Source organism: Stigmatopora argus, chromosome 1 (genome assembly GCF_051989625.1).
Source record: "Stigmatopora argus isolate UIUO_Sarg chromosome 1, RoL_Sarg_1.0, whole genome shotgun sequence".
NCBI classification, from domain to species: domain Eukaryota; kingdom Metazoa; phylum Chordata; class Actinopteri; order Syngnathiformes; family Syngnathidae; genus Stigmatopora; species Stigmatopora argus.
Window position 1 is genome coordinate 31,237,664 of NC_135387.1, and position 26,531 is coordinate 31,264,194.

The 26,531-nt window shown below is 48.5% G+C and overlaps 2 protein-coding genes and 1 non-coding gene across 10 annotated transcripts in view; all 3 read right to left on the reverse strand.

Annotated features, from left to right (window-relative positions):
• Positions 1-38: 38 nt before the first annotated feature.
• On the reverse strand, positions 39-20,451 carry iqsec2b (IQ motif and Sec7 domain ArfGEF 2b). 4 transcript variants are annotated; one of them, XM_077617198.1, is made up of 14 exons: positions 19,603-20,451; positions 8,728-8,959; positions 7,577-7,870; positions 6,451-7,430; positions 6,224-6,385; positions 6,025-6,147; positions 5,795-5,961; positions 5,571-5,710; positions 5,342-5,467; positions 5,158-5,257; positions 4,907-5,068; positions 3,579-3,761; positions 3,277-3,326; positions 39-3,035 (listed from the first exon to the last, which is right to left on the reverse strand). In XM_077617198.1, exons 1-14 carry the CDS (start codon positions 19,929-19,931, stop codon positions 1,941-1,943), a joined length of 4,143 nt encoding a protein of 1,380 aa, XP_077473324.1. In that variant the 5' UTR covers positions 19,932-20,451; the 3' UTR covers positions 39-1,940. The 4 variants fall into 4 exon arrangements, with proteins under 4 accessions (XP_077473324.1, XP_077473333.1, XP_077473342.1 ...); XM_077617207.1 differs by lacking the exon at positions 19,603-20,451 and adding an exon at positions 12,856-12,980; XM_077617216.1 differs by lacking the exon at positions 19,603-20,451 and adding an exon at positions 12,450-12,750.
• On the reverse strand, positions 9,276-9,348 carry trnav-aac (transfer RNA valine (anticodon AAC)). Its single transcript has one exon. It is a non-coding gene; the product is annotated as a tRNA-Val (tRNA).
• Positions 20,452-22,130: 1,679 nt separating the features above from the next.
• The window catches only part of LOC144087000 (membrane-associated guanylate kinase, WW and PDZ domain-containing protein 3-like), a 32,843-nt gene continuing 28,442 nt past the window's right edge, over positions 22,131-26,531 (reverse strand). For 2 of the 5 annotated variants that reach the window (XM_077617239.1, XM_077617247.1), the window contains one exon: positions 22,131-24,048. In XM_077617239.1, the coding sequence (XP_077473365.1) occupies positions 23,354-24,048 (695 nt within the window). In that variant the 3' untranslated portion in view covers positions 22,131-23,353. Of the gene's footprint in view, positions 24,049-25,453; positions 26,504-26,531 lie in introns of those variants that run through there. The other 3 variants (XM_077617267.1, XM_077617275.1, XM_077617256.1) reach the window with 3 other exon arrangements.

Consider the following 26,531-nt stretch of genomic DNA (forward strand, 5'->3'; position numbering starts at 1 on the left):
TTGCGTTTTAAAGTTTCCGAAAGCACTTGAACGCAACATAAAGCACATCAAGGTCACTTTAATTGATCTGAAGCAACGAATATCGACATTTTCAATCTCTTTCGGTACAATTAGTACATTCACAACAGAAAATGGAAATAAAAGCTTCCAAAGAATATCTATAGGTGCCCCGACATAAAACTATTAGCCTGTAATAATACTCTTAATTCCATTTTCCTCGTTTCCTCAGCCAAAAACAACAATCCGAAATAATCCGAGGGTCCTTGAACACACCACTTTTTTACGGGAGTGGAAAGTACGTAATAACCAATTACATTTAGTCTTACGACTGTAACTAAGTTTTTTTTCTTCTTGGTGAAACTTGTAATGAGTCATTTTGCTTTACTTTTACTCATGTACATTTTATGGAGAGAAAGAGCACCAAAAAAAGAGTCACTTTTCATCTGTGTGGCCGCCATTTTGGGTCAGAGCGACAAGTATACTGTACATGCACGCACCCGATTAAAGAAAGGGGGAGGGGCGCGGTTGACAGGAATCTTACATCTCTTAAATATTATTTACATTCAACTTGATATAGTACAATCCATTCAATAAGTGCCGATCCATGCAAATGAGAGCGTCAAAGAAAAGGGCAAGACCGAGGACGGAAAAAAACCAAAAGAAAACCTTCATCTCATATTCTTGATATTCTCCAAAACTCAATTTTTATTTTTTTCTGTAGCATCCTTTTAGCATCAGTACTCGCCACTTCAACTATTACTGATGCCACAGAAAAAAAGGGAAAATGAGCTTTTCACCAGCAACCTTTTGCAACAAAATTCCACAAAAAGCACACATTTCCATTTCGTCAACAACGTTTCGAGAGAAGAAGATGAAGGATAATGGTGACATCACGTGCAAATTACATCCAAAAAAAGCAGGGAAAAGCCAAGCAAGCTGTTAAAAATGGGGCAATTTGGATGCTGATTCTTGTTAAATTTCAGTAAGCCAGGGTCCAGGTCATTTCCCAGTCGTTTTTCCTTACTTCCTGTCGATTTGGGGGCATTTACGGGTCACTTCCTGTTGATATTGGGGGCATTTTCAGATCACTTCCGGTTCAATAATCCAAGATCAAAAGGAAGCCCAATTACAGGTCACTTCCTGTTTATTTGGCCGCATTTACGGGTCACTTCCTGTTGATATCGGGGCAATTGAAGGTCACTTCCTGTTCCACAATCCAAGATCAACAGGAAGCCCAATTACAGGTCACTTTCTGTTGGTTTGGCCGCCTTTATGGGTCACTTCCTGTTGATATTGGGGCATTTTCAGGTCACTTCCTGTTGATTTGGCCACCTTTATGGGTCACTTCCTGTTGATATTGGGGCATTCAGGTCACTTCCTGTTGATATTGGGGCATTTGCGGGTCACTTCCTGTTCAATAATCCTAAGATCGCCTGGCAGGTCAATTACAAGTCATTTCTTGTTGATTTTGGAGCATTTATGAGTCACTTCCTGTAGATTTGAGTTTACATGCTAATGCTAACCCTTGCTAATCTTGCAATGAGCGTCAATGAGAGCAGGCACGCAGAAAGGTCTAATTAAAGAAAAATCATGATTAAAGCGCCACCACGGCGCCGACGCGACGCTCCTATTTGTGCGTTCGGGACTCGCCGCTTTCCGTATTTTAGCTCGTGGCTTAGCTCAAAAGAGCCACGTTGGCTCTCGAGCCATAGGTTCCCGACCCCCCGACCGCACGACGCTGGCGAGCTTGGAAACTTTTTGCCGTTCCTTCGGTCGAAGCGGAAAGAGTCCGTCGGCGCCGGCCTACATGTGCGGGAAACGCAAGTGGAAGTAGCAGAGGCGGAGCAAGCTGCGTCTCTTCCCATCGCTCTCCGGCCGGGGCCGAGAGTGGGAGGAGCCTCGGGAGCGGGAACAGGTGCGGGAACGGGCGCGGACCCCGCTCACACTACCGTGCTGATCCGGTGGACGGGCTTGGACTTGGAACCGCCCCCCAAAGCGGCCCCGCCCCCCGTCGCCTGCGGCCCCGGCGGAGGCTGCGCGCCGGGGTGCTGGGCTGGGAGGGGGAGAGGGGAGAGAGGCGTAAGAGGGGTAAGGGGGCACGAAGGGGGGGGTAAAGGGCAGTGCGGCGGGGGAGGGGGGATCATGCCACAGAGAGGAGGGAACCGGGGCAGAAACGGGACGCCGGGCGCCGCGTGATACGCGTTGACGGTAGCGGACGGCGGGTTGTGGGGCAGGGTGCCGAACAGGAAGTGCCCCGACGGGGCGGACGGCTGCGCCGACGCGTGGTGGCCGTGTCCGGGGTGGGTCTGCGAGTGCGGGTGGGAGTGGGACAAGGTGAGGGGCGCTTTCACGCACCCCCGCGGGGACGGGGCCGGGGGCGGCGGCTCGGGGGAACGCCGGGAGAGAGGAAAAAGGGGCGGTGGGCGCCCCACCGAGGCCTCGGTATAGCGACCCGCCAGACCGGAGAGGTGCGCCGGCAGGAGGCAGACGGCCGTACGGCAGGGAGGCGGGGCCGAAGCCGGTGCCGCAGTCGGGACCGGAGTCGGGCCACTTTGCCCCTGGTAGCGATGTTGATGGTGGTGGTGGTAGTAGGGGGGCGGGGCCGGGGCGATAGCCGCGTGACAGTACTGCGCGTGCAGGGCCTGGATCTTGGACGCCCCCCCATCCCACGGGGATGAAGGGGAGAGAGGAGGGCCCACCCCCGCCGAGGGCGGGGGCGCAGACGCGGGGTAGGGTGGCCCCGCCGGGGGCCCGGACGAAACCTTGGCCCGCTTGCTCCCAAAGAGCGAGCCCAGGAAGGAGCCGCTGTTGCCGGCGCTCCCCCCAGAGGAGCTGGCCGCCCTCTCCGGGGCGCCGGGGACGCTCGTCCCAGCCGTCCCGGCGGCGGTGTGTTGCTGCCCCGGCCCACCCCCCATCCCCGGTCCGGGGCTCAGGACGGGGTGGTGAGGCCGGAAGTCTTCGGCGGCGTAGAGCCCGGGGACCTCGCCGGGCGCCGCGTAGCGCTGGTGCGGCTGCGGACTGCTAACCACGGAACCCTGGCGAGAAAAAAAAAACAACACGCCGGTTTTGACGGGGACGGACGTCCGATCCCTTTGGACCGGGAGGGCGGCGACGGAAGGACAGACAAATGACGCCCAAGCAAAGTTTGCGAGATCAAGAGACAGAGAATGGGGACGCCGGAAGAACTGGATTTAGCGTGGAGGACAATTCGACCAATGGCGCAAAAGCGGAGACTTTTAGTCTCTGAATTCTTCCGACGTCCTTTGGGAGACTTACTTCCAGAGTGCTGTCTAGCGAACCCACGCTGTTGGTCCGACCGCGCTTGCCTGCAGCACCCCCCCACCGCCGACGGTCCGGTTAGCAAAGAGAGGAAAATTGAAAAAAGGTCGTTGGCATCAATCACCCCCAAAAGGCATTCATTTTGCAGCAGAAAAGTGATTAGCTAAACGCTAATCGTGCGCTAGTCCGGGCCGAAGGTCGCCCTCTACTGGCAAAGCGCTCAAGCATAGGCAACACGGGCACCGAGAAGTCACCACCAGGGTCGCCACCCGGCTACCGGCTAGCGGAATAAAACTCACCCGCGTCCGATAAGTCCCGCAGAGACGAACTGAGCGCGCCCCGTTTCAGGCCTTCGGGGGCGTCGTCGAAGGCGCTCCCGTTGACCGCGTCGCTCCGGACGCCGGGGGCGCTTCCCGTGGTGGCCAAGACCGCCGGCGGGCCCACGGCCGGTGGAGCCACGCCCTTCTGCTTCTCCAACTCGGCTGGGAAGCGGGACACGGCCAATGGGAGAGTCATTTCAAAATAAAACAGGAAGGCTTTTGAAATGAAAAGAAATGTTTTTGCATTTTTTTGTTTCCTGAAACCAAACGTTTCCGTTTCACGACCTAGATATCTCATACGTAGAGATGCTCTCAGCTAGGGTTAGGGTTCATTCATTACGCTTGGCCTCACAGGGGTCGCGGGGGTGCCGGAGGACCCAATAGTAACCGAAAAACTGGTTTATTTTGAGATTTTCTGCATTTTCAATGTACGGTGGTACCTCAACATATGAGTGCCCGGACATATAAGCAATTTGAGATACGAGTAAAATTTTGGGCAAATATTTATCTCGAGATAAGAGACAAATTTTGATATACGAGGAGATAGCGGACACGATTGGCTGCTCATAAGAACATCGTGGCCACTGTCTTTCCCGTTGCAATTCCCTCGTGTAACGTCTCTACGAGCACTGGGCGGAGCCTTGCATTTTTTTCCCCGTTATTCAGTGCGAATGGCGGAGCTTGTTGGCTAATACAAGAGGAGTATATACCACTTCTCGTGCGTTTTCTTATGGTGAGGACATTTGTGTGCATCATTTTGGGACTATTTTGAAGGGAAGACAAAAGCAAACAACCCTTGATAGGTTGCCTCTGAAAGTCAGGGTGGAGGCGGGGCCAATAGAGCCAAGAAAGGTAGCAAAATGTCAAACAAAATTTGAATTAAGTTTAGTGCAAGGTTAGATTCATCTTATTTTTGAGTGTGTCTGCATCGTCATCCAAGTTCGTTTAAATTTGTTTTTGTGATGTTACCAGCGCGTTGCCGTGCAAATAGTCTCCGCCCTCCCCGCCGGGAAATCCGTCTAATTTTAGTACTATTAAACTACTAGTTATTTGTTACTTTGTTAATAGACGGCCAATTAGAACAAATCAAAATGTTTTTTCAATCCAATATCCTGTTTTTGGTGTTTTTTTCAGACGGGTGGAGCCAATTCATTAGTTTTGAGTTCATTTCTATGGGAAACGTTGGTTTGAGTTACGAGTAAATCGACATACGAGCTCAGTCCCGGAACCAATCAAGCTCGTATCTGGAGGCACCACTGTATTTTGAGATGGAATTTTCTCCGCTACTTTTTCCGTTCCTCGCTTACATTCCACTCTGTATTTCTCCATCTCCTGCACTTCGGCCACGCTCTCCCGCAGATCGCTGACGAATCGGGCCAGGTCTTGCTGACTGGGGGCCAAGAAGACCATCAGGACTTTTCTCTCGCCTCCCAGAAGAGCCGAGGTCAGGCGAACGGCGTGCGGGTAGTCTAAGGGAGGAAAGGGGAGGGAACGGCGGTGAGGACGGACCAGAGCAGGTGGTTCCGGAACACCCCTCCCCAGAAAAACAGGTCCTTACAGGAGTTCTGGAACACGTGGATCTGCATCTCCACCAGGGGGAAAGAGCGTCGGAAACTGTACGTGACCGAGCTCTTCTTCTTCTGAAAGACCTTGGTCACCTGGAGCACCACGGAAAAGACCAGAACGTTGGCGACGGCCATGGCGGGAGACCGGGAGACGGCGAGAGCGCTCGGCGGACCCACCACCAAGAGGTCGTTGAAGAGAAAGACCTCCCGTTGGTGCAGGCCCATCCTTTGAGGCCGGTTGGGATCGGGGACCTCGTAGAGCTGGCAGCAGCACACCAGGCGCCGGTGGGGCAGCGACAGAACCTGGACCCCAAAGAACCCGGAAACAAAGTTCTAACATCCCTTACCTTGGCTCGCCTCGGACCTTGGCCAGGGAAAGGAACGGGAAGCGTGGTCCCGGACTCACGGGTTTCTTGCCCACCAGGACCCTCTCCACCGCCTGCACTTGGGACACGTGATCGTCGTTGGTCCTCAGCTCCCATTTCTGGATCCTCTGGTAGATCCCCACTAGAAGGTCCCCGGGAATGTCCTGGCCGTTATCCACACCTGGGGAGAAGCAAACGGCGGAGCGGAATCCAATATGGCGGCCGGACGGAACGGAATGGCCCTCCCCGGGGCCTTGGAGTTCACCTCTCAGGTTCTTGACGAAATCCTCCAGCTTCATCTTCCTCTCAGCTTTCACGTTAGGGCTGTACATGTCCGTGTTGAGGAGGATGATGGCGAAGGCCAGGACGAAGATGGTGTCCGGGTTCTGGAACTGCCGGACCACCAGCGGATTGCACATGCAGTATCTCTGGCTGCGCGGAAGGGGCCGGCCGTTAGCTGGACTGGAACCGCCCCCCTAGGCACTGGACACCAACCTGAAGGCCTCCACCAGGCGTTCCACTTTTTGGGCTTCTCCTTGGACTTTGATCTGGGCCTGGAACTTCCTCAAGGCGTCGTCCAGGTCCATTCCGGAGAAGTCCATCTCGTCCACCAAACAGCTGAAAGTAGACGGCGGAGGTTGTCGCACGACGGGACGGGACAAGACAAGTCAGGACTAGACGGGACGGGACCCACTCCAGGACGTCTCTGTTGAACTGCTTCTGCCGGTTTCCCAGGAACTCCCCGATCATCTGCCGGCTCAGGCCTTTCCTCTCCAGGATGAAACGAGCGATCCCCACCGGGGTGTCCGACACGAAGCCTCGTTCGATCAAGTACTGAATCCCTTTCTCGGGCTTCCTGGCGTCGTGACCGCAAACGGGAGTCAACAAACGCCCTGAAATCCACGGCGCCACCATCCTTACTTGTTGAAGAGATTGAGACCGATGCGGTACTGGCGTCTCTGCACCACGTCGCTGTGGAAGGGCGGCGAGTCCCAGCTGAGCCGGCGGCACTCCCTCTGGTAGGTCGGCTTCCCCGGAGGACTGGCCGGCTCCCGCAGGCTGTCCCGCGACGAGGACCCCGAGCTGCAGTTGGCCGTCTCGTTGGAGTTGCTGCTGGAGTTCAGCGAGTCGTTGTCTCCGTCCGAACAGCAGGGCCGCTCCGGGGGCGGGGAGTTGGAGCGGGAGGCGCCGCCGGGGTCCCGGGAGGGCGGAGCCGCCGCCGGACCATCCGGGTACGGGTGCCGGCGGACGGGGTGGTGCTGGTTTCGGTGCGAGGCCACCCGTTGGGGGACCTGCACGGGGACCGCCCTGATCTGACCCTGGGCCCGAGCCTCGGGGGAATGCTCCAGGGTCCCCTGGGGAGAAGAGCCGGCCCCCGGTCCCGGCCCCGCCCCGGGCTCCCGCTCGTAGAGCGGCCGCCGGCTCAGGGAGCCCCGGTCGGATCGGTCGCTGGTGTCCACCGAGCTGTCGCTGGGCGGTTCGATGGTCAGCAGGGGGAGGTGCGCCCCCCTCAGACGGTAGTCCCGGCACTCGGTGCATGGGGTGCTGCGTCGGCTGTTGCTGCTGCCCCCTCCCTCCGTGTCCCTGCTGTCCTCGCGCGCCCCCCCGCCGCCGGGGCCCCAGTATTCTGTGTCGGTGCTGCTGGGCGCCCGGTCCGGGGACAGCGGTGAGCAGGGCGCCCCGTCATCCATGTAGAGGGTCACGTCGCTGTAAGACGTGGCCGTGCTGTCGCCGTGCGTGCTGAGCTCGCGGGCCCGCCCGCCCGGGGCGCCACCCGAGCCGCCGCTGCCGCCCCACGGGCACTCGTTGAAATCTCGGCCCGGACCGCCGCCGTCCCCGGAGTCCTCGCGGCCCGCCCGGCGGCTCAGGACGTCGTCGATGGAGTCGGCCAGGGACTCGACCTGTAGCGTCAGAAATGGGAACTGATGGATCAGCTCGGGTACCGTAAAAGCGCCAGGAGAAGTACAAAATGATGATCAAGTAGGGCATGGGTGTCAAAGAGGCGTTCCGAACAGGGGATGTTCCCGACCACCGGTGGAAGACTGACCTGTTTGGTGAAGGAGTCCTCCAAGCGGACCGGTTCTCCCGGGCGCCGCCGGTCGGGGGCGACAACGGAGGGCGTCCCCGCATCCGTGGGCGTGCTGGCCCCCCGCCGCTCGTAGGAGAAGCGGAGCCTGGCGTCGGACAGGACGATGCGGGGCGTCATGCGGCTCTCGGAGGCGGAGCTCCGGAGCCGCTGGAAGTTCTTGTTCATGCGGTAGTGCCTGAAGGCCGTCTGAATGGTCCTGGCCGCCCTCCGACTCACGAAGGAGCCCCCGTACTTGCGCTCCAAAATTTCCACCTGCGGGGAAACACGACTCCGTTGACTTGGGCACTCAACTCGCGCCGTTTTGGACAAAAAAGAAGGGACAATTCCATTTAAATTGCTCAAAACGTCCACATTTGTTTCCCACAATCAATTCCATTCAAACCTCTTGATTTTCAACCCAGAGCTGAGAAAAAAAGTCTTTACAGCCCAAAATTAAACAGGAGGAAGCGTACAGGAAGTGACCTCAGAATGGAGTCGTCCAAGCAGGAAGTGGTTCAAAAAGTGCAGGAAACGTACAGGAAGTGACCTCAGAATAGTCGTCCAAGCAGGAAGTGGTTCAAAAAGTGCAGGAAAGCGTACAGGAAGTGACCTCAGAATGGATTCATCCAGAAATGCCGTTTGATCAAGAGAAAATGAGCCGAAAGATACAGGAAGTGACCTCAGAATGGAGTCATCCAAGCAGGAAGTGGTTCAAAAAGTGCAGGAAGCGTACAGGAAGCGACCTCAGAATGGAGTCGTCCAGAAACGCCATTTGATCGAGAGAAAATGAGCCGAAAAGTACAGAAAATGACCCCGGAATTTCCCAAAATTTCAGAGAAACCCCCTAAACTCAAAACAAAGTCATCCAAAATATACAGGAAGTGACCCAAAAACCTGAAGAAATCCACACCAAGTGACCCGGAAATGCCCCAAAATCAATAAAAATTGATCCAAAAAGCGATTCCAAAGCAACAGTGAGACAGAAATGGTCCAAAATCAACAGTCATCCAACCAAAAAACGCTGTCAAATCAACAGGAAGTGACCTCCAATCTACCGGAAGTGAGGGATCTCCCCACGCCATTTTAGCAGAACGGCCATTTTGGCTTTTGTCGGAAACAAAGCGGCTCACCTTTTTATCCTGCAGATCGGTGGACAGTTCGTAAGTGTCGGAGAGCGTCCTGCATCTCTTCTTCTCTTCCTCTTCCTGCTTGCGAAGGGCCAGGCTGGCCGGACGGTGCCGCGACCGCAGGGCCCAGACCAGGTCGCCGTGGCCGCGGGCGTGGGTGGGCGGGGCCCCGGAGGCGGTGGGCGGAACCGTCGGCGGCGGTGGCGGCCCCGGACGCCGGGACTCCGCCTCCGCGCTAGAGAGGAAAGACGAACGCAGCGTCAACAACAAGAAATCTGTTTCCGCCCGGTTTTGAACCGGGAACCTTTTGCGTCTTAGGCAAACGGGAAACCGCTTGTATGCTACGCATTTCAGGCTAATTTACGATCAATTGATTCGACCGTTTCCTCAAATATCCCAAAAAGACTTTATTGTCCACACAAATACGACACAAAAATATGCTACGTACATATCCGACATAATTACGACACGGTGATTAAAACTAAAATATATTTAGTCGTTAATATAAAGTCATCAAATCAAAACAAATAAGATATCATTTGAGAAAAAACTGTTTCCGCCCGGTCTCGAACCGGGGACCTTTTGCGTGTTAGGCAAACGTGATAACCACTACACTACGGAAACCGGTGGTGAGCCATTTTGGCTCTACTTCGGACACAAGTGACGCAAACAAATGGCGGCCATCTTGCTTCGGAGATATTCAATGTTTTCAACTCGTTTCATACTTGACAGATTTATAAAGACTTTTCTTTCTAATAATATGTATGAATTTATTGTGAATAATGACAATAAAAGCATTCAATTCACTTCAATTACATGACGTCCATGACAAGTTTTATGAATGGCACTGATGCAAAATGGCCGACGAGCGAGTTTTTTTTGGTCCCCTTTTTCCCTTAGTTGACGACGCGCAGCGGATATCTACTTGGTAAACGTGATATCTATGATGTATTTCGACTTTGCTGTTCGTTCGGCCTTGTATTTTCTGTTACTTTAAGACAAGATTGACCGGCGACCAATCCTACACTTGATAGGCTTTGAAATTACATTTTGACGGCACGTTCTTAAGCGGTGGTCCAAAAAAAAGAAGTTGAAAATTAGTCGTTGAAATTGAGTGAGCAACGACTGTCTGTTCGGGTTTTGTCCAGCAGATGGGGCAACTTTTCCAATTTTCACTGTACTACATTTAATTTAATTTAATTGCCTTCCAGATCTCTTTCTTTCCCATTAAATTTGTATTTCTTCTGAAAATAAACATGGACATTTCATCATTTTTAAAAATATATATTTGTTAAAAAATAATAAACAGTAAATATGAATAAACAGTAAATATGAATAAACAGTAAATATTAATAAACAGTAAATATTAATCAACAGTAAATATTAATAAACTGTAAATATTAATAAACAGTACATATTAATAAACGGTACATATTAATAAACGGTAAATATTGATAAACGGTAAATATTGATAAACGGTAAATATTGATAAACGGTAAATGTTGATAAACGGGAAATGTTAATAAACGGTAAATGTTAATAAACGGTAAATATTAATAAACGGTAAATATGAATAAACGGTGAATATTAATAAACGGTAAATATGAATAAACGCTAAATATTAATAAACGCTAAATGTTAATAAACGGTAAATGTTAATAAACGGTAAATGTTAATAAACGGTAAATATTAATAAATGGTAAATATTAATACACGGTAAATATTAATACACGGTAAATTTTAATACACGGTAAATATGAATGAATGGTAAATATGAATAAACGGTAAATATGAATAAACGGTAAATATGAATAAACGGTAAATATGAATAAATGGTAAATATGAATAAACGGTAAATATTAATAAACAGTAAATATTAATAAACAGTAAATATTGTTTATTTTTTAATTAATCAAAAAAGCAATAATAGTGAATTTAAATATGTACTTGTTAAAAAAGGAAGTCAGTGTTATTCTTTTCATTTTTTGGATTAAATAATAATAATAATATCAATAATAATAATAATATTTAATCCCAAAAAAATAGAAAAAATAATAATTAAACAATTAAAAAATTAAAAAATATTTTTTTAAAATTATAAATTTATTTTTAAAATTAAAAATACAAAGGAGATAGTAAACCTATTTTACTTTTGAATGTATTAAAAAGTATTTGTTGAATAGGAAAAAAGGGGGTGGAGCCTGTTTTGGTTTCCCTCGCAATTTCCATTTGCACCAAAAAAATGTAATAAATCTTTTTTTTTTTAAAGATGACTCATTTTGCCACCTCCTGAGGACGTACGTCTTCCATATCGACGGTGTCACCGACGAGCGCCACGAGCGTCGCACCGGTGGCTTTGTGTCTCGTTATGTGGATTTTGAGCTTTTGTCTTGCGATGTGGGTTTTTTTGTGGGTGTGTACATTGACTCCCTCAAGTATCGCGACTCCTGTGTATTTATTTCCAATTCCTTCCTCGCCCCCTCCCTCCCTCCTTCTTTGGCTCCTGAAATAGCAAAAAAAGCGCGAGGAGGAGGAGGGGTTGAGGGAGGGGGGGTGCCGGATCGGAGTTGGACCTTTTGTGGGCGGGTGGTCGGTCGGTCGGCTAGGCGGTTCGGCAGTTGGGCACTTGTAGTTGTTCGCTTGAAAGGCTTGTTGCCGTGGCAACGTATTGACCGTCATCACTACGCGAGCGAGTGGGTGGGTTGGTGTTGAAAGATGCGCAAAGGTTGTCAATGACGTTCTCCTACTCGCCTTCACCACTCTTACCACTTTTCGGTTGTTTTTTTTCCCACTCATTTCATTGGTTGTCTGCCATTGACGCTGATAGGCGGCCAATCCCTTTCGCCCGTTGGAAACGGGACCCCCGACAGACCGCCGTTGTCGTTGGAAGGCTATCAGTTGATAGCAGTTGACTTGCTTTTGATTTTGAGTCACTTCCTGTAGCTTTTGGGGCGTTTCAATGTCACTTCCTGTATATTTGGGCTCATTTAGAGGATTCAATTTGTTTTGTTTTTTTCAATTTCACTTTCTGTTCATTGGTTGATTTCTTTGTTTCAATTTTGGGTGATTTCAGGGTCACTTCCTGTACGTTTTGGGACATTTGCGGGTCACTTCCTGTCCGTTTTGGGACATTTGCGGGTCACTTCTTGTCCGTTTTGGGACATTTCCAGGTTCACTTCCTGTCCGTTTTGGGACATTTCCGGGTCACTTCCTGTCCGTTTTGGGACATTTCCAGGTTCACTTCCTGTCCGTTTTGGGACATTTCCGGGTCACTTCCTGTACGTTTTGGGACATTTCCGGGTTCACTTCCTGTCCGTTTTGGGACATTTACGCATCACTTCCTGTCAATTGGTCACTTCCTGTCAATTGGTCACTTCCTGTCAATTGGTCACTTCCTGTTAATTGGTCACTTCCTGTCAATTGGTCACTTCCTGTCAATTGGTCACTTCCTCTCATTTGGTCACTTCCTGGCAATTGGTCACTTCCTGTTAATTGGTCACTTCCTGTCCATGTTGGGCCATTTCCACGTCACTTCCTGTCCATGTTGGGCCATTACCGCATCACTTCCTGTCAATTGGTCACTTAATTTGATTTTTTGGGGGGCATTTCATTTCACTTTTGATACACTTCCGGTGCTTTTAGGGTGATTTCAAGGTGACTTCCTGTACAATTTGAATCATTTCCTGTTCATTTTAGGGCAATAGGAGTGTTTTTTAGTTACTTACGATTCATTGGTCACTCCCAGCAAATTAGAAGTTCATTTCCGAGTCACCTGAGGTCCGTTTTAAATCACTCGCTGACTATTTTGGGGTGTTCCAAGATGACTTGCTGTACTTTTGGGATCATTTCCTGTTGATTGGAGGGCCTTTCTGTGTCACTCCTTGTGATTTGGAGGAATTTACAACTCCATTTGGTTCATTTTGGATATATCCCAGTACTACTTCCTGTTCCTTGGTCATTTCAGGCCATTTCTGGGTCACTTCCTATTGGTTTTTGACCACTTTCTGTTGATTGGAGGGCACTCTGGGGTCACCCCCATGAGTCCCTCCCTTTCCAAACGGACAGGGCGTCTATCCCCGTCAACGGCAGCAACCGGTTCCACGTTTAAGGGGTTCGGCCGACGAGACTAACCAGAATTCCGGCGTAGCCGCTGGCCCATGATGAGAGAGACTCAGGTCGTCGTACATAGACCGCCTCGGCCCATCGATTCATTGGCTCGTTCCCATGTTTTCTATTTTTGAAAAAAGAATGGTCGCGGCTGTTGACAAATGTCAGCTGACAGTAAGGAAACTTCTTACCATAGCGAGACGAGACGGACGAGACGAACGAGGCGACTCGACGTCGCGGCGACGGACACGCCTACCCGGCTTTCCTCCCGGAACACGCCCACTTTAGGCGGCCCAGCCGCATTCTTCCCAAAAGGGCCCTCCCCCTCGGCCCCGGGGACCACACCCACCCGCGCCACCTCGTGCACCTCGCCGACCGTGAAAGGGCGACGCCTTTTCCACCGCGGGTTCGATGCTAATGTGGATGATGGACGGGAAGTCGAGCTGAAAAGTCCAAAGCAAGGCAAGTCCAAAATGGCGTGTGTTTGGGTTTTGTCTCGCCGCCGCCTGGCGTCCGTCGGTGACTCAAATGTTGAGATCTCGGCCACTGGGTTTGTCAAGAGCGCCATGTGCTTTTGATTGGCGTCAAAAATACGGACGGCGGCGTGTCAAATGCGATGGATTTGGAAAGATGGAAATATGAGTCAGTGGCAAAAGTCAATATGATGGAGTGCGAAGCCCTTTTCAAAACTCCAACAAGGCCCATTGAAAGGAAAGCAAAGGACGAATGGACGGACAAGTGGCAAGTTAATAGCGAGCGAGCGAGCGAGCGTTACGTAACGTAACCCTATGCGCACATATTTGGATTTTCTCTAACTCGTACGATTGGCCGCTGGGATCCAGTTCCTGGAGAGCGAGCGCACTGATGTTTTTCCCCCTCAAACGACCACCCTCATTCAAATAAAGCTGGAAATGATGCAAAATGGACAGGAAGTCAACAATGAACAGGAAATGACCCGGAAATGGTAAAGGAGGTGGCCCTAAAAAAAAAAATCGACATGGTCTCTGAAATGTACACGTCGTGACCCGGAATGTGGCAAAATGTGCCGGAAGTGACATAGAATGAACAGGAAGTGACCTCTGGAAACACTGCGAAACCCACAGGAAGTGATCAAAGAGAAGAGAGATGCGTGCATGAAATCTGCGGAAAGTTAACCAAAATCAGCAGGAAGTGACCTGGGAAAAACCCAAAATCGACAGGAAGTGACCTGGGAAAACACCCCAAAATCATGAGGAAGTGACTTGGGAACCCCACAAAATCGACAAGAAGTGACCTGGGAACACCCCAAAATCAACAGGAAGTGACCTGGGATCACCTCAAAATCACGAGGAAATGACTTGGGAACACCACAAAATCGACAAGAAGTGACCTGGGAACACCCAAAATCAACAGGAAGTGACCTGGGAACACCTCAAAATTATGAGGAAGTGACTTGGGAACACCACAAAATCGACAGGAAGTGACCTGGAAACACCCCAAAGTTGACAGGAAGTGACCTGAGAAAACACCCCAAAATCAACAGGAAGTGACCTGAAACACCCTAAAATCAACAGGAAGTGGCCTGGGAACACCCCAAAATCAACAGGAAGTGACCTGGGGACACGCCAAAATCCACAGGAAGTGACCTGGGAACACCCCAAAATCAACAGGAAGTGACCCGAAACACCCTAAAATCAACAGGAAGTGACCTGGGGACACCCCCAAATCAATGGGAAGTGACCTGGAGACACCCCAAAGTCAACAGGAAGTAGCCTGGGAACACCCCAAAATCAACAGGAAGTGACCTGAAACACCCTAAAATCAACAGTAAGTGACCTGGGAACACCCCATAATTAGCAGGAAGTGACCTGGGAAAATCAAAAAATCAACAAGAAGTGACCTGGTAACACCCAAAATCGACAGGAACCAGCCTGGGAACACCCAAAAATCAACAGGAAGTGACCTGAAACACCCTAAAATCAACAGGAAGTGACCTGGGAAATCCCCAAAATCAACAAGAAGTGATTATTGATCTCTGTTAATCCTTCACCTGCTCATTTGAGGCTACTTCTTGGTGACTTAAGGACACTTCCTGTTGGTGATGGGGCACTTCCTGCTCCCTTCGTGATGATTTTAAGGGGCAATCCTGGCTCACTCACGACCTGTTGATTTTACGTGACTTCCTGGATTCTGTAGCTCACTTCCTTGCTCATTTTATGGTACTTACAGGACACTTCCTGTCACTGCCCGGGTCACATCTTTTTGACTCCCAGTCCCCTAGATTTGGGCGAATCATTTGTACCAACAATGTTCTCTGGATCGCCGCTACTCGACAACATTTTCCCGCCTACCTACCTCACTCACCTCCGGTTAAGGGGCGGTGCTTACGCCACGCATTGACTTTGCGCCGAGTCTCATGCTGCTTGGCAACGGCGCCCCCGCACGCGTAGCCGCGTGGGCGGACGTCGACGAGGCGCCCGATGCGGCCGAACGAGCGCGCACGTGCCCGCTCGCCCGCATCCAGTAGGTGGGGTCACCCGCCGCGGTGGCCGGCGCTACGCTAACTGGGGCGCCGTGGCCCGGCCAATGGCCCTTTTTGACCCGGTTACCGTCCTGCCATTCGCTGACACTCTCCTTTGTGCTCTTTTTTCCTCTCTCTTTTCGCCGTCTCTCGCCCACAGAGCGGTTGATAGGAGAGCCGGCGGCGTTCCCACGGTAACCGCTCCGCGTATTTCGCCACCGAGGAAAGCGCGCGTGCGCTCGCTCGACGGTGTGCTGCGCAAATTTCAGCTTTTGTGTCAATAGAAGTGATTTCCCGTTTTTTTTTTCTTGGATTCCTTTGCTTTACAGAGCGTTCACAGACAATAAGTGGGCAGAATTGGACAGGAAGTGACCTAGTATGGAAGCCATGTCAACAGGAAGTGACCTGTAAATTTGGCGAAATTAACATGTAATATGGAATCATCCGGAAGTGAGCTAAGAACGGCCCAAAAATAACAAGAAATCACCCACAACCAAAAACAACAACAGGAAGTGACCCAAAAGTGACCTGGAATGGAAGCCATATCAACAGGAAGTGACCTGAAAATTTGGCGAAATTAACATGTAGCGTGGAATCATCCGGAAGTAAGCTAAGAACAGCCCAAAAATAACAAGAAATCACCCCCCCAACCAAAAAAACAACAACAGGAAGTGACCTAGAATGGAAGCCATATCAACAGGAAGTGACCTGTAAATTTGGCGAAATTAACATGTAACATGGAATCACCCGGAAGTGAGCTAAGAACGGCCCAAAAGGAACAAGAAATCACCCCCAACCAAAAAAACAACAACAGGAAGTGACCCAAAAGTGACTTAAGATTGCCCCCATTACTTCCGTTTTTATTTTAGGGTATTTAATGGTCACTTCCTGTGCATTTTGCGGCATTGACATCTCATTAACTCTCCATTTTTGTTACTTTTCGGGCATTTCCGGGTCACTTCCTTTCCATTTTGCATCACTTCCTGTACATTTGGTGGCATTCACAGCTCACCAATGCACGAAAGGCTAATTTGCTGTTGATTTTCGGGCAATTCTAGGTCACTCTCTGTTCATTCAAAGGTATTTCAGGCCACTTCCTGTTAGTTTGCGCTCGTTTCCTGTGGCTTTTAGCGGGAGTTGATTGGGTTCGGGCAATTGCTCATCGGTCGTGATGTGGCAAGGCCAATTGACATTCAGTTTGATTCTGCATTTTTCTTTTCTTCAACCGTAATGTAGTGGAGCGCAAAAGCGGAGGAGGAAGAAGAAGAGGAGGAAGAGGAGGAGGAGGAGGCGTCACGGGGTAAAAGAGCGCCCACGTGGTCCATCCCTCCCACACTAGATGGAGTCATTTCGCTCTTTCTTGTTCCTTTCACGTCAATTCCACTCATTTCTTTCGCCATCTCGGCTCGTTTCCTGTACATTTTGGGCCACTTCCTGTTTATTCCGCTTCAATACGAGGTCCCTTCCTGCTTTTTTTGGGGGCCATATTCACAAAGGACTTACAAGAATTGTGGGGGAAAATGATAATTTTTCATTTGAAGCGGAAGAATAATGTGAAAAAAATCCAAGATGGCGGCGTGCACGGGTGCAGCCGCTCTATGCTCTCCAGTTTGGTGTTTTGTTTTTCTTAATCTTACCATTTTTTGCATACGCAGTTTCTGGATATGATGACAATTAGGCTTTTGTCCAGTCAATGATGATGACAAAGGCTATGTCCGATTATATTACCGTATTTTCACGACTATAAGATGCACATAAAGGTCTTCAATTTTCTCCAAAATAGACAGGGCGCCTTATAATCCAGTGCGCCTTATATATGGACCAATACTAAAATTGTTATCACGATAAAATGAAATGAATCAGTTGATAGGGTACACCGACTCTACTATTTTACCTGTAGACAAAGTAGTGCGCAATGGCTGCTGGGATATGTAGTTCTTTTGTCAATACACCCAATGGATTGTGGCCTGTATACATCGACATCAATACAGCTTGACGAAGCATGGAAAGCACCGTTGGAAAGGTTACGCTAGCTACTAGCTAGCTACTATTTACGAATGGATTGTGGCCGCCTGGACGAACGTATAAAACTCAGCGTTTTCGATGACTCATTTGGACAATTGTTCAATTCGAACACGGAAAATGAGGACTTGGATGGATTTGTGGGTGATGATGACGCGAGTGAGTTGTAAAATGGCTAAATAAAGTACAACACAACTCACTGTTGCTTCCGTTGCCTTTTTGAAAAACGTGTTTTTAGCGCGTGTCCGTATGTTTAAGCTGGTGTATGTTTTGCCATGCCTGGCTGCGTCTTTAAAAACGGTGCGTCCTTTGTGTGTGTGTCAAATAGAGAAATAGCACTCGTTACTGACACTGCGCCTTTAAATGCCATGCGCCATATAGTCGTGAAAATACGCTACTTTCAATTCTTAGCCCAAATGCCTCCAAATCAACAGGAAGTGACCAATAAGCAAGAGGTAAAAACGTGTTTTTAGCGTGTGGGTGTAGCGTGCAAGAACTAAATATCCCAGCAGTCACTGCGCACCGGAACCCGGAAATAGGCAGCTTCCGGTAGCCAGCCCTAGCTATTGCGGTTCGATATTCATATATAATATATAACATATATGCGTCTTTAAAAACGGTGCGTCCTTTGTGTGTTTAAAATACAGAAATAGCACTCGTTACTGACACTGCGCCTTTAAATGCGATGCGCCATATAGTTGTGAAAATACAGTATATATTATATTATGTGTTCGGAATTTACGACTTTCTGTATTTACAATGGCTTGATGTTTTTTTTAATGTCAATTTAGGGCGGCATAATATGCTGTTTTTGTCTATAAATATAAAAAGACGGAGTCGGAAGCGGGCGAGGTTGACCTCCGCTGGCGCTCTGGTGACAGATGGCAAGTCAGCGTGCGCCCACTCCACTTTTAGCAAGCCTATCAGAACAAGACGGACCCACCCAGCCGCCCGCACGCCCGCCATTTCCACCGCCACTAAAAGTGGGCGTGTCCTCGGCGAGGAAGTGACCGCGGGACGGGATTCGCTTTAAGGCGACGTGCGCCACTAACGAGGTGTCTCCGCTGTATCAAAGGACGCGGGGGCGGGGCTAAGGAGGCTTGGAGGGGACCGAATGGGACTCAACGGGTGGGAAGGGGGCGTGGCTGCACCTGGATCCTCTTTGTAGGCGTAAAGACTCGGGTTGGTTCGCGGGCCGTGTTAACGTCAACTCCATTTCACTTGGGCCGGACCATTTTAGATATCATATTTTGATTTTTTTAATATAAATGGATTAAAAGAACTGGATTAAAAGCCCTGAATATTCAATTTTTATAGATCTAAAACAATGTTTATTTGAGATTTTTTTAATATATATGTTTAGATTTTACAAAATGATTTTTGAACTAAAAACACAGAAAAAATGGATTAAAATATTACAATTATGGATTAAAAGAAATGGATTAAAAGCCCTGAATATTCAGTTTTTATAGATCTAAAACAATGTTTATTTGAGCTTTTTTATATATATTTTTAGATTTTACAAAATGATTTTTGAACTAAAAACACAGAAAAAATGGATTAAAAATTTACAATTATGGATTAAAAGCCCTGAATATTCTGTTTTTTATAGATCTAAAACAATGTTTATTTGAGATTTTTTTATATATATTTTTAGATTTTACAAAATGATTTTTGAACTAAAAACACAGAAAAAATGGATTAAAATATTACAATTATGGATTAAAAGAAGTGTATTAAAAGCCCTGAATATTTAATTTTTTATCGATCAAAAACAATGTTTATTTGAGCTTTTTTTCATATATTTTTAGATTTTACAAAATGATTTTTGAACTAAAAACACAGAAAAAATGGATTAAAATATTACAATTATGGATTAAAAGACCTGAATATTCAGTTTTTTTAATAGATCTAAAACAATGTTTATTTGAGCTTTTTTTAAATATATTTTTAGATTTTACAAAATGATTTTTGAACTAAAAACACAGAAAAAATGGATTAAAAAATGACAATGATTGATTTAAAAGGGGGAAAATCAGTAAATTTAATATATATATCTCAACTCTTCATTTGAATTTCATCCTAAAACACAAAGTCGGCACTCATGATTGACTTTCCCGGGCCACACAAAATGATGCGGCGGGCCAGATTTGGCCCCCGGGCCGCCACTTTGACACAGGTGGATTAAACGAAAGGGGAAAGGTTGTGGAGGCAACAAGGCCACGCCCCTCCCTGAGCCCCCAACTTACTCTGTGGCGACATCGCTGTCCCCTCTGTTGAGTTTGCCCCGGAGGCGGTCCTGGACTCGGTCCTGGACGCCGTCGTGGACCCAGGTTCCGTCGACGGGGGTCTTCCGATCCCGATCCCGGTGATGATCGCAGTGTCGGTCCCGATCCCGATCCCTGTCCCGTTCACGCCTGAGATCCCGGTTCTCCCGTCCCAGGCGCTCCAGCTGACCTTCCAGTTCCTGGATTCGGCGTCTCTGGCTCTCCAGGAGCTTGGACTGGCTCTCGATAATATTATTGAGCTCCAGCAGGTACTCCACCGCCCGATTGGGGTTCTCCGGGCTGGCCTCCATGGTGGGCAGGGGTGGGGAGGACGTGTTTCCTCCTCCCCTCCTCCCCCCACCCCTGACCACTACGGCGGGGCGGAGGGGGAGCAAGTCCGGACAAGTCACGTGGGCGGACCACCACGCTCGTCGGCCGACTCCATGTCGTCGAAAAGCGCGTCGGACGCGGCTAGAACATCTCCGGGAGGACGCTGAAGTAGACTTGCGTGCTGGACCACTGGGATGCCATCTTCCCACAGTTGGACGAGGACCAGGACTTGGGTTTAAGAGGACTACAGGACGCCATCCGTCAAAGAGACTCCGGCGCCAGGGCGCCAAGTGGCGGGTAAAGTTGCCTGGGCGACTCCATCGCGCCCCCTCAGGACTCCCATCTTCTTCGATAGTGTTTCGGCGGGGGAGGGGGGGAGGAGGATGGAAAAACCTTTACCCAGACCCCTCCTTCAAACCGAAAAAACAGAAGACAGTCGCTCCGCTACTTTTTTCGTGGTCACGTGCGCCGTTCCGCGCGAATTCCATTCCAGACCGCCCACGTCCGGGGGCATCGTCAGTGTTCGGCGCCTTCACAATAAAAGACGGATGGGCACTTCCGGCAACGTCTGACAACACGTTCAATTAATCACAGTGGATATTTTGCTCACATTCTTTCGTTAACTCGATATTTAAGTGAATTAAATTGAAAATATTCCATTTTTTTCAGTGTTTTTAGTTCAAAAATCATTTTGTAAAATAAATAATAAATAAATAAAGAAATAAAATAAATAAAAATATTTTCTGTTTTCCACTTTAATATTGAACATAATTAAGGAAAAATTTGGTTTCCTTTTGCAATGAAAAACAACTAAATATAGATTAAATAAAATTAATTAATAAATATTAAATAAATGATTTTCCCTTACTAAGAAAAAAAAGCTTAAATTAAAATTAAATTAGATCTATAAAAAAATTGAATATTTAGGGCTTTTAATCCAGTTCTTTTAATCCATTTATAAAAATAAAATCTCTTTTTTTGTGTGTCTGCAAAAGTGAGAAAGCCGAGCAATGACGGGACTCTTCCTTTGCTGCCACCTGGTGTCCACATAAGGCACTGCAGCTAAATGACAAGACAGACTTGATGTTCCGCTTTATTTGTTGGCCAAAATGCGATGATGACATTTTTTCCGTCCGGAAAAAAATCAAACCAAACTTGACACAGGAAAAAAAGGTCTCTGATATAAAATAAAAATAAAAATGTCAGCGGAATGGCTTGTCCCTCAAAAGTATCTGATAACCTGAGTGTTTCCAACAAAAGCTTATTTTTCATCTAAAAAGATGGTCTGGTGCCAAGAAAAGGGGTTTAGGGTTAAATCACTTGCCGAGTCGCCTCCTTGATTTTGGGCCATTCCCAAGTCACTTCCTTTCCATTTAGCTAAACTTCCAAGGTACTTCCTGCTGATTTTAGGGCTTTACAAGGTCGCATCCTCATAGAATTAGCTCAAATTCCAGGTCACTTGCTCTTATTTTTGGTCACTTCCTGTTAATTGAAAAAGGAATTTGCCGGTCACTTACTTCCTGTTAATTTTGAGGGCATTTGCAGGTCACTTCCTGTTAATTTCAGGGACATTTGCAGGTCACTGTTCATTTTGAGTCAAATTAGCTTGAATTCTACTTCACTCTACTGTTTTTGCCCGCTTCCTGTTTTGCTTTGTGTCACTTCCTGTCAGTTTAACTTGACTCCAGATCACTCTGTTGGTTTTGGTGACTTCCTGTTGATGTAGGGACATTTACAGCTTACTTCCTGTTGACTTTGGGTTACTTCTTGTTCAATTTAGGTTACTTGTTCAAATGTGGTTACTTCTTGTTCAATTTAGGTTACGTCCTGGTAATTTTGGGTTACTTCCTGTTCATTTTGGGTTCCTTCCTGTTCATTTTGGGTTCCTTCCTGTTCATTTTGGGTTACTTCCTGTTCATTTTGGGTTACTTCCTGTTGGTTTTGGGTCACTTCTTGTTGATTTTGGCTCACTTCCTGTTGATTTTGGGTTACTTCTTGTTGATTTTGGGTTACTTCCTGTTGATTTGGGGTTATTTCCTGTTGATTTGGGGTTATTTCCTGTTGATTTGGGGTTACTTCCTGTTCATTTTGGGTTACTTCCTGTTCATTTTGGGTTACTTCCTGTTCATTTTGGGTTACTTCCTGTTCCTTTCAGGGCCAATAGATCACATCCTGATCATTCCAAGCCACTCATTTAGCTTGAATCACAGATCACTTCCTGTTGACTTAGCCTAGCTCCCAAGCAACAAGCTAACAAGGAAAGGGCCCAAATCTCTTCCAATCCACTTCCGGGGGAAAACAAGCAAGTCGGGACGGAGCAAGCTACTTTTTCACAGCACAAATCTTGGCGGGCCTCCACAAAGTCCACCCACCCACCCCAAAAATCCCCACGCCACACGTGATAGGTAGGTGGCACGAGGAATAGGCTCGGGTTACATAGTGTACATGTAAACATATTTACAGAATATATGAGAGAGGAAAACAATGGCGGTTACATAGACGGACAGACGGCGTCCATTCGTATTGCCGGAGGTCCAAAGTGGAGCAAAAACTGGACTACATTTGAAGAGTATGATTGGACCTCCATTATCACCCATGGTAGGGCAAAATTGCACTGCGTTTTCCCGTTATGTGGCGGCCATCTTGGGTGGGTCAACCAACCAACCGTCGGAAACTAAAATCCCCAAAAGTACACGTTGTTTCTTAGGATTTCCCCGACAACGACGACTTAGTGTAAGAAAGGCACAAAAGTATACGTAAGACCTCCAAAATCCAGAAAAACATTCCAGAAAACGAAGCAATTTGAGTCGGATCAAAGTTCACCCTAACAAAGTCCGCCTGTCCGCGTCGCCTTTGTCGCGACTCGTCTTTTCACCCACGTTTTCCACCATCTTGTCTCGGGAGGGGCCAACAGGAAGTCCCTCCCCCTTCAAGCGGATTGGAGGTCTCCAAATATTGACCTTTAAAGGTCCACTAAGGAGTGCCAATATTAAATGGACCAATAGGGTTGGCTTCCTGTTGATTGACCCTCATTTGCTCCCTCCCCCTTGAATTTGGAGCATTTCTAAGTCACTTCCTGTTGATCCCTGATCACTTCCTGCTCATTTGGGGGCATTTCTAAGTCACTTCCTGTTGATTCCTGGTCACTTCCTGCTCATTGGGGGGCATTTCTAAGTCACTTCCTGTTGATTCCTGATCACTTCCTGCTCATTTGGGGGCATTTCTAAGTCACTTCCTGATTATTTGACCTGACTCGCTTCAATTCAATTCCAGGTGACATCCTGCTGATTTCCCATCACTTCCTGAACCAACATTCATTGGCCCCTCCCAGTCCAAACGGGTGTCGCGCCGGATTGGACGCACGCAACGGCCCGCGACAAAGGCGACTCCACGGGGACGGCGTTCATCTTTTGGACCACCCGGGTCGGAGCCACGGCCCCGGCGCGTGGACATCCCCGCGCTCATTCGCCGGCGCCGAGAAGCCGTAGACGCTGGCGGCGGCGGAGGCGTCGTCGCCGTCCGACGATCCGCCTCCAGACTCGGAATCGGACTCGGAAGAGCCGCCTCCGAACTCGGACGGACTGCATCCCAACTCGAACGGATCGCCCCCGAACTCGGAAGGACCGCCTCCAAACTCGGACAGACCGCCTCCGGACACTGACTCCTCCTCCCCGGACGCGAGGAAGGCAAAGGGCTCCCTCCGGCCTCCGTCTTCCTCCGAGCGTCCGACCCCGAGCCGCCTCATCTCCCGGTAACCCGCCGCCACGTCCCCCGCGTACTCCGACTCCCGCCTGCTCCCCTCGTAGTTTTTGTCCGGAAGCGGGACAGGAGGCGGGGTTTCCTCTCTGTCACCGGCGCTTTCCCGCAACGGCGGTTCCCCTCCTTTCGGCGTCCCCCGGTCCACTTCAGTCTCAACGCTCTCCCGGTTTCTCCCCATCTTTTTCCCGCGTCCGCCCGAAGAGCGATCTCGCTGCTTTTTCTTCTTCTTTTTCGTGGTGCGGGTAGGGCGCCCCCTCTGACCGCTGGCGTCTACTGCAGCCACACCCTGCTTCTCGGGGTGACGCGGACGGGAGGGGGAGGCGACTCGGGGCTCACGGCCTGGACGTCCGCCGAAGAGGAAAAAAAAGGACAGGTCATCAAAAAAAGTATTTTGTACGTCCGAGCGCTGTGGCCAAACAAAGAACGAAATTACGTGACGAAGTTGCGATTTTAAGACGGTCCGGTCATACATTGTCACATGACGAGATTAGAGAGGAAATATGACAAGTTTCTCGTACCAGAACGAGTCACAATTGCTACGAGAAATAGCGTTGCATTGTGACTACCGTATTTTCACGACTATAAGGCGCACATAAAAGTCTAAAATGTTCTCCAAAATAGACAGGGCGCCTTATTATCCAGTGCGCTTTATATATGGACCAATACTAAAATTGTTATCACGATAAAATCTAATGAATCAGTTGATAGGGTACACCGGCTCTACTATTTTACCTGTAGACAAAGTACTGCACAATGGCTGCTGGGATATGTAGTTCTTTTGTCAATACACCCGATGGATTGTGGCCTGTATACATCGACATCAATACAGCTTGACAAAGCATGGGAAGCACCGTTGGAAAAGTTACGCTAGCTACCAGCTAGCTACTATTGGCGAATGGATTGTGGCCGCCTGGACGAACGTATAAAACTCAGCGTTTTCGATGACTCATTTGGACAATTGTCCAATTGGGACACAGAAAATGAGGACTTTGATGGTTTTGTGGGTGATGATGACATGAGTACGTTGTAAAATGCTTAAATAAAGTACAACCCAACTCCGTTTTGCTTCCGTTGCCTTTTAAAAAACGTGTTTTTAGCGTGTGTCCGTATGTTTAAGCTGGTGTATGTTTTGCCATGCCTGGCTGCGTCTTTAAAAACGGTGCGTCCTTAGTGTGTGTGTCAAATACAGAAATAGCATTCGTTACTGACACTGCGCCTTTAAATGCCATGCGCCATATAGTCGTGAAAATACGCTACTTTCAAGTCTTATCCCAAATGCCTCCAAATCACCAGGAAGTGACCAATTAGCAAGAGGTAAAAACGTGTTTTTAGCGTGTGGGTGTAGCGTGCAAGAACTATATATCCCAGCAGTCACTGCGCACCGGAAACTGGAAATAGGCTGCTCCCGGTAGCCAACGCTAGCTATTGCGTTTAGATATTCATATATAATATATAACATATATGCGTCTTTAAAAACGGTGCGTCCTTTGTGTGTTTAAAATACAGAAATAGCACTCGTTACTGACACTGCGCCTTTAAATGCGATGCGCCATATAGTCGTGAAAATACGGTAGATTGAAGTGGGACTCGCCCTCGTTTAAAGTCGTAATGTGACCAGATTCAAGTCATCGTACGAAGACGAACGGAGAGTCGGAATATTACAAGATGGAAGTGGTGGTCTTGGGCCAAGAAAAATGATTAATTAAGTGGTAGAATTTGAAATAAATTGGATCTCCCATTCTTGTTGATCTTAATGGAAGCGGGCCTAGTGCTACGTTAGTAGCTAGCTGCTAATTTAGCCAATTTATTCGTATGCTAACCACTGGAATGTCGTAATACGCTCGACTTTTCCGTCGTGCTCACACTACGTCTTTATCGTCGTCGTCCTTTCTTTGTTTGGCCACCGTACTCGCCGTACTTTTGCAATTCCATACGATAAAAAGCGTCTTGTTTCCGTGCAAAGCGACTTTTGGCACCTGGACTCGCAAGCAGCGTTGCACCCGCGCCAGCCTCCAAAAAACGCCGTTATCGGGAATCGGACACCAAAATCTACGGCCGCCGGCTCCGCCCCTTTTCCAAAAAGTCCAATCGCGTGGCGTCCAATCACGATAAACTCCCAAAAATGGTTGAAGAAACAAGCATTCATTGACTTGAATGGGAATGTTGCCAGAAGGCGGCCATCTTGGTAAGGGGTAACGACAGCTCTTTCAATGCTTTTGCCATCAATTCATGAGTTCATCACTCACTCGTTCATTTACTCGTTGTCAATCACCCCGATTGAAATGGCGCCCGATGCCAGGTGGATTTAGGAGGCCAAAAAAACCGGTGCAACGCTGCTTTGAGTAGAATTTTGTTGTCTGAGACCACTTTCCTATCTCTAAGGCCACGCCACGTTCACGCCACAACGGAAAAGCAGTGTTTTTATTGGCTAAACAATCCATAGAAAGACGCAAAAGTGGACAAAACGTGCTAAAACCACGTGTAGTGTGCATCTTTAGCCAGTAGGTGGCAGCACCACTAAAACTTGAATCTCGTTTGCCCTGCTATTTGTTTTTACGGTATAGAAACTGCGTTCAACTTGATGGGAGGGCGTTTTTGGCGTCATCCCCCTTTTTTTGGGAGGTCGCGTTGTGGCGTGAACGTGGCCCGAGCGGCGGAATGTAGAGAGGCAGAAAAATGGGAGAACTAACAGGAACCATTACCAACCGCGTATTCTCGGTCCGTCCAATCACATAGAAGCAAGGCTCGCCTAATTTGGAGTTGGTCATGCAAAGAGACAAACTGGAGAGCTCCACTGACAATGGGAGGAGAAGAAGAAGAAG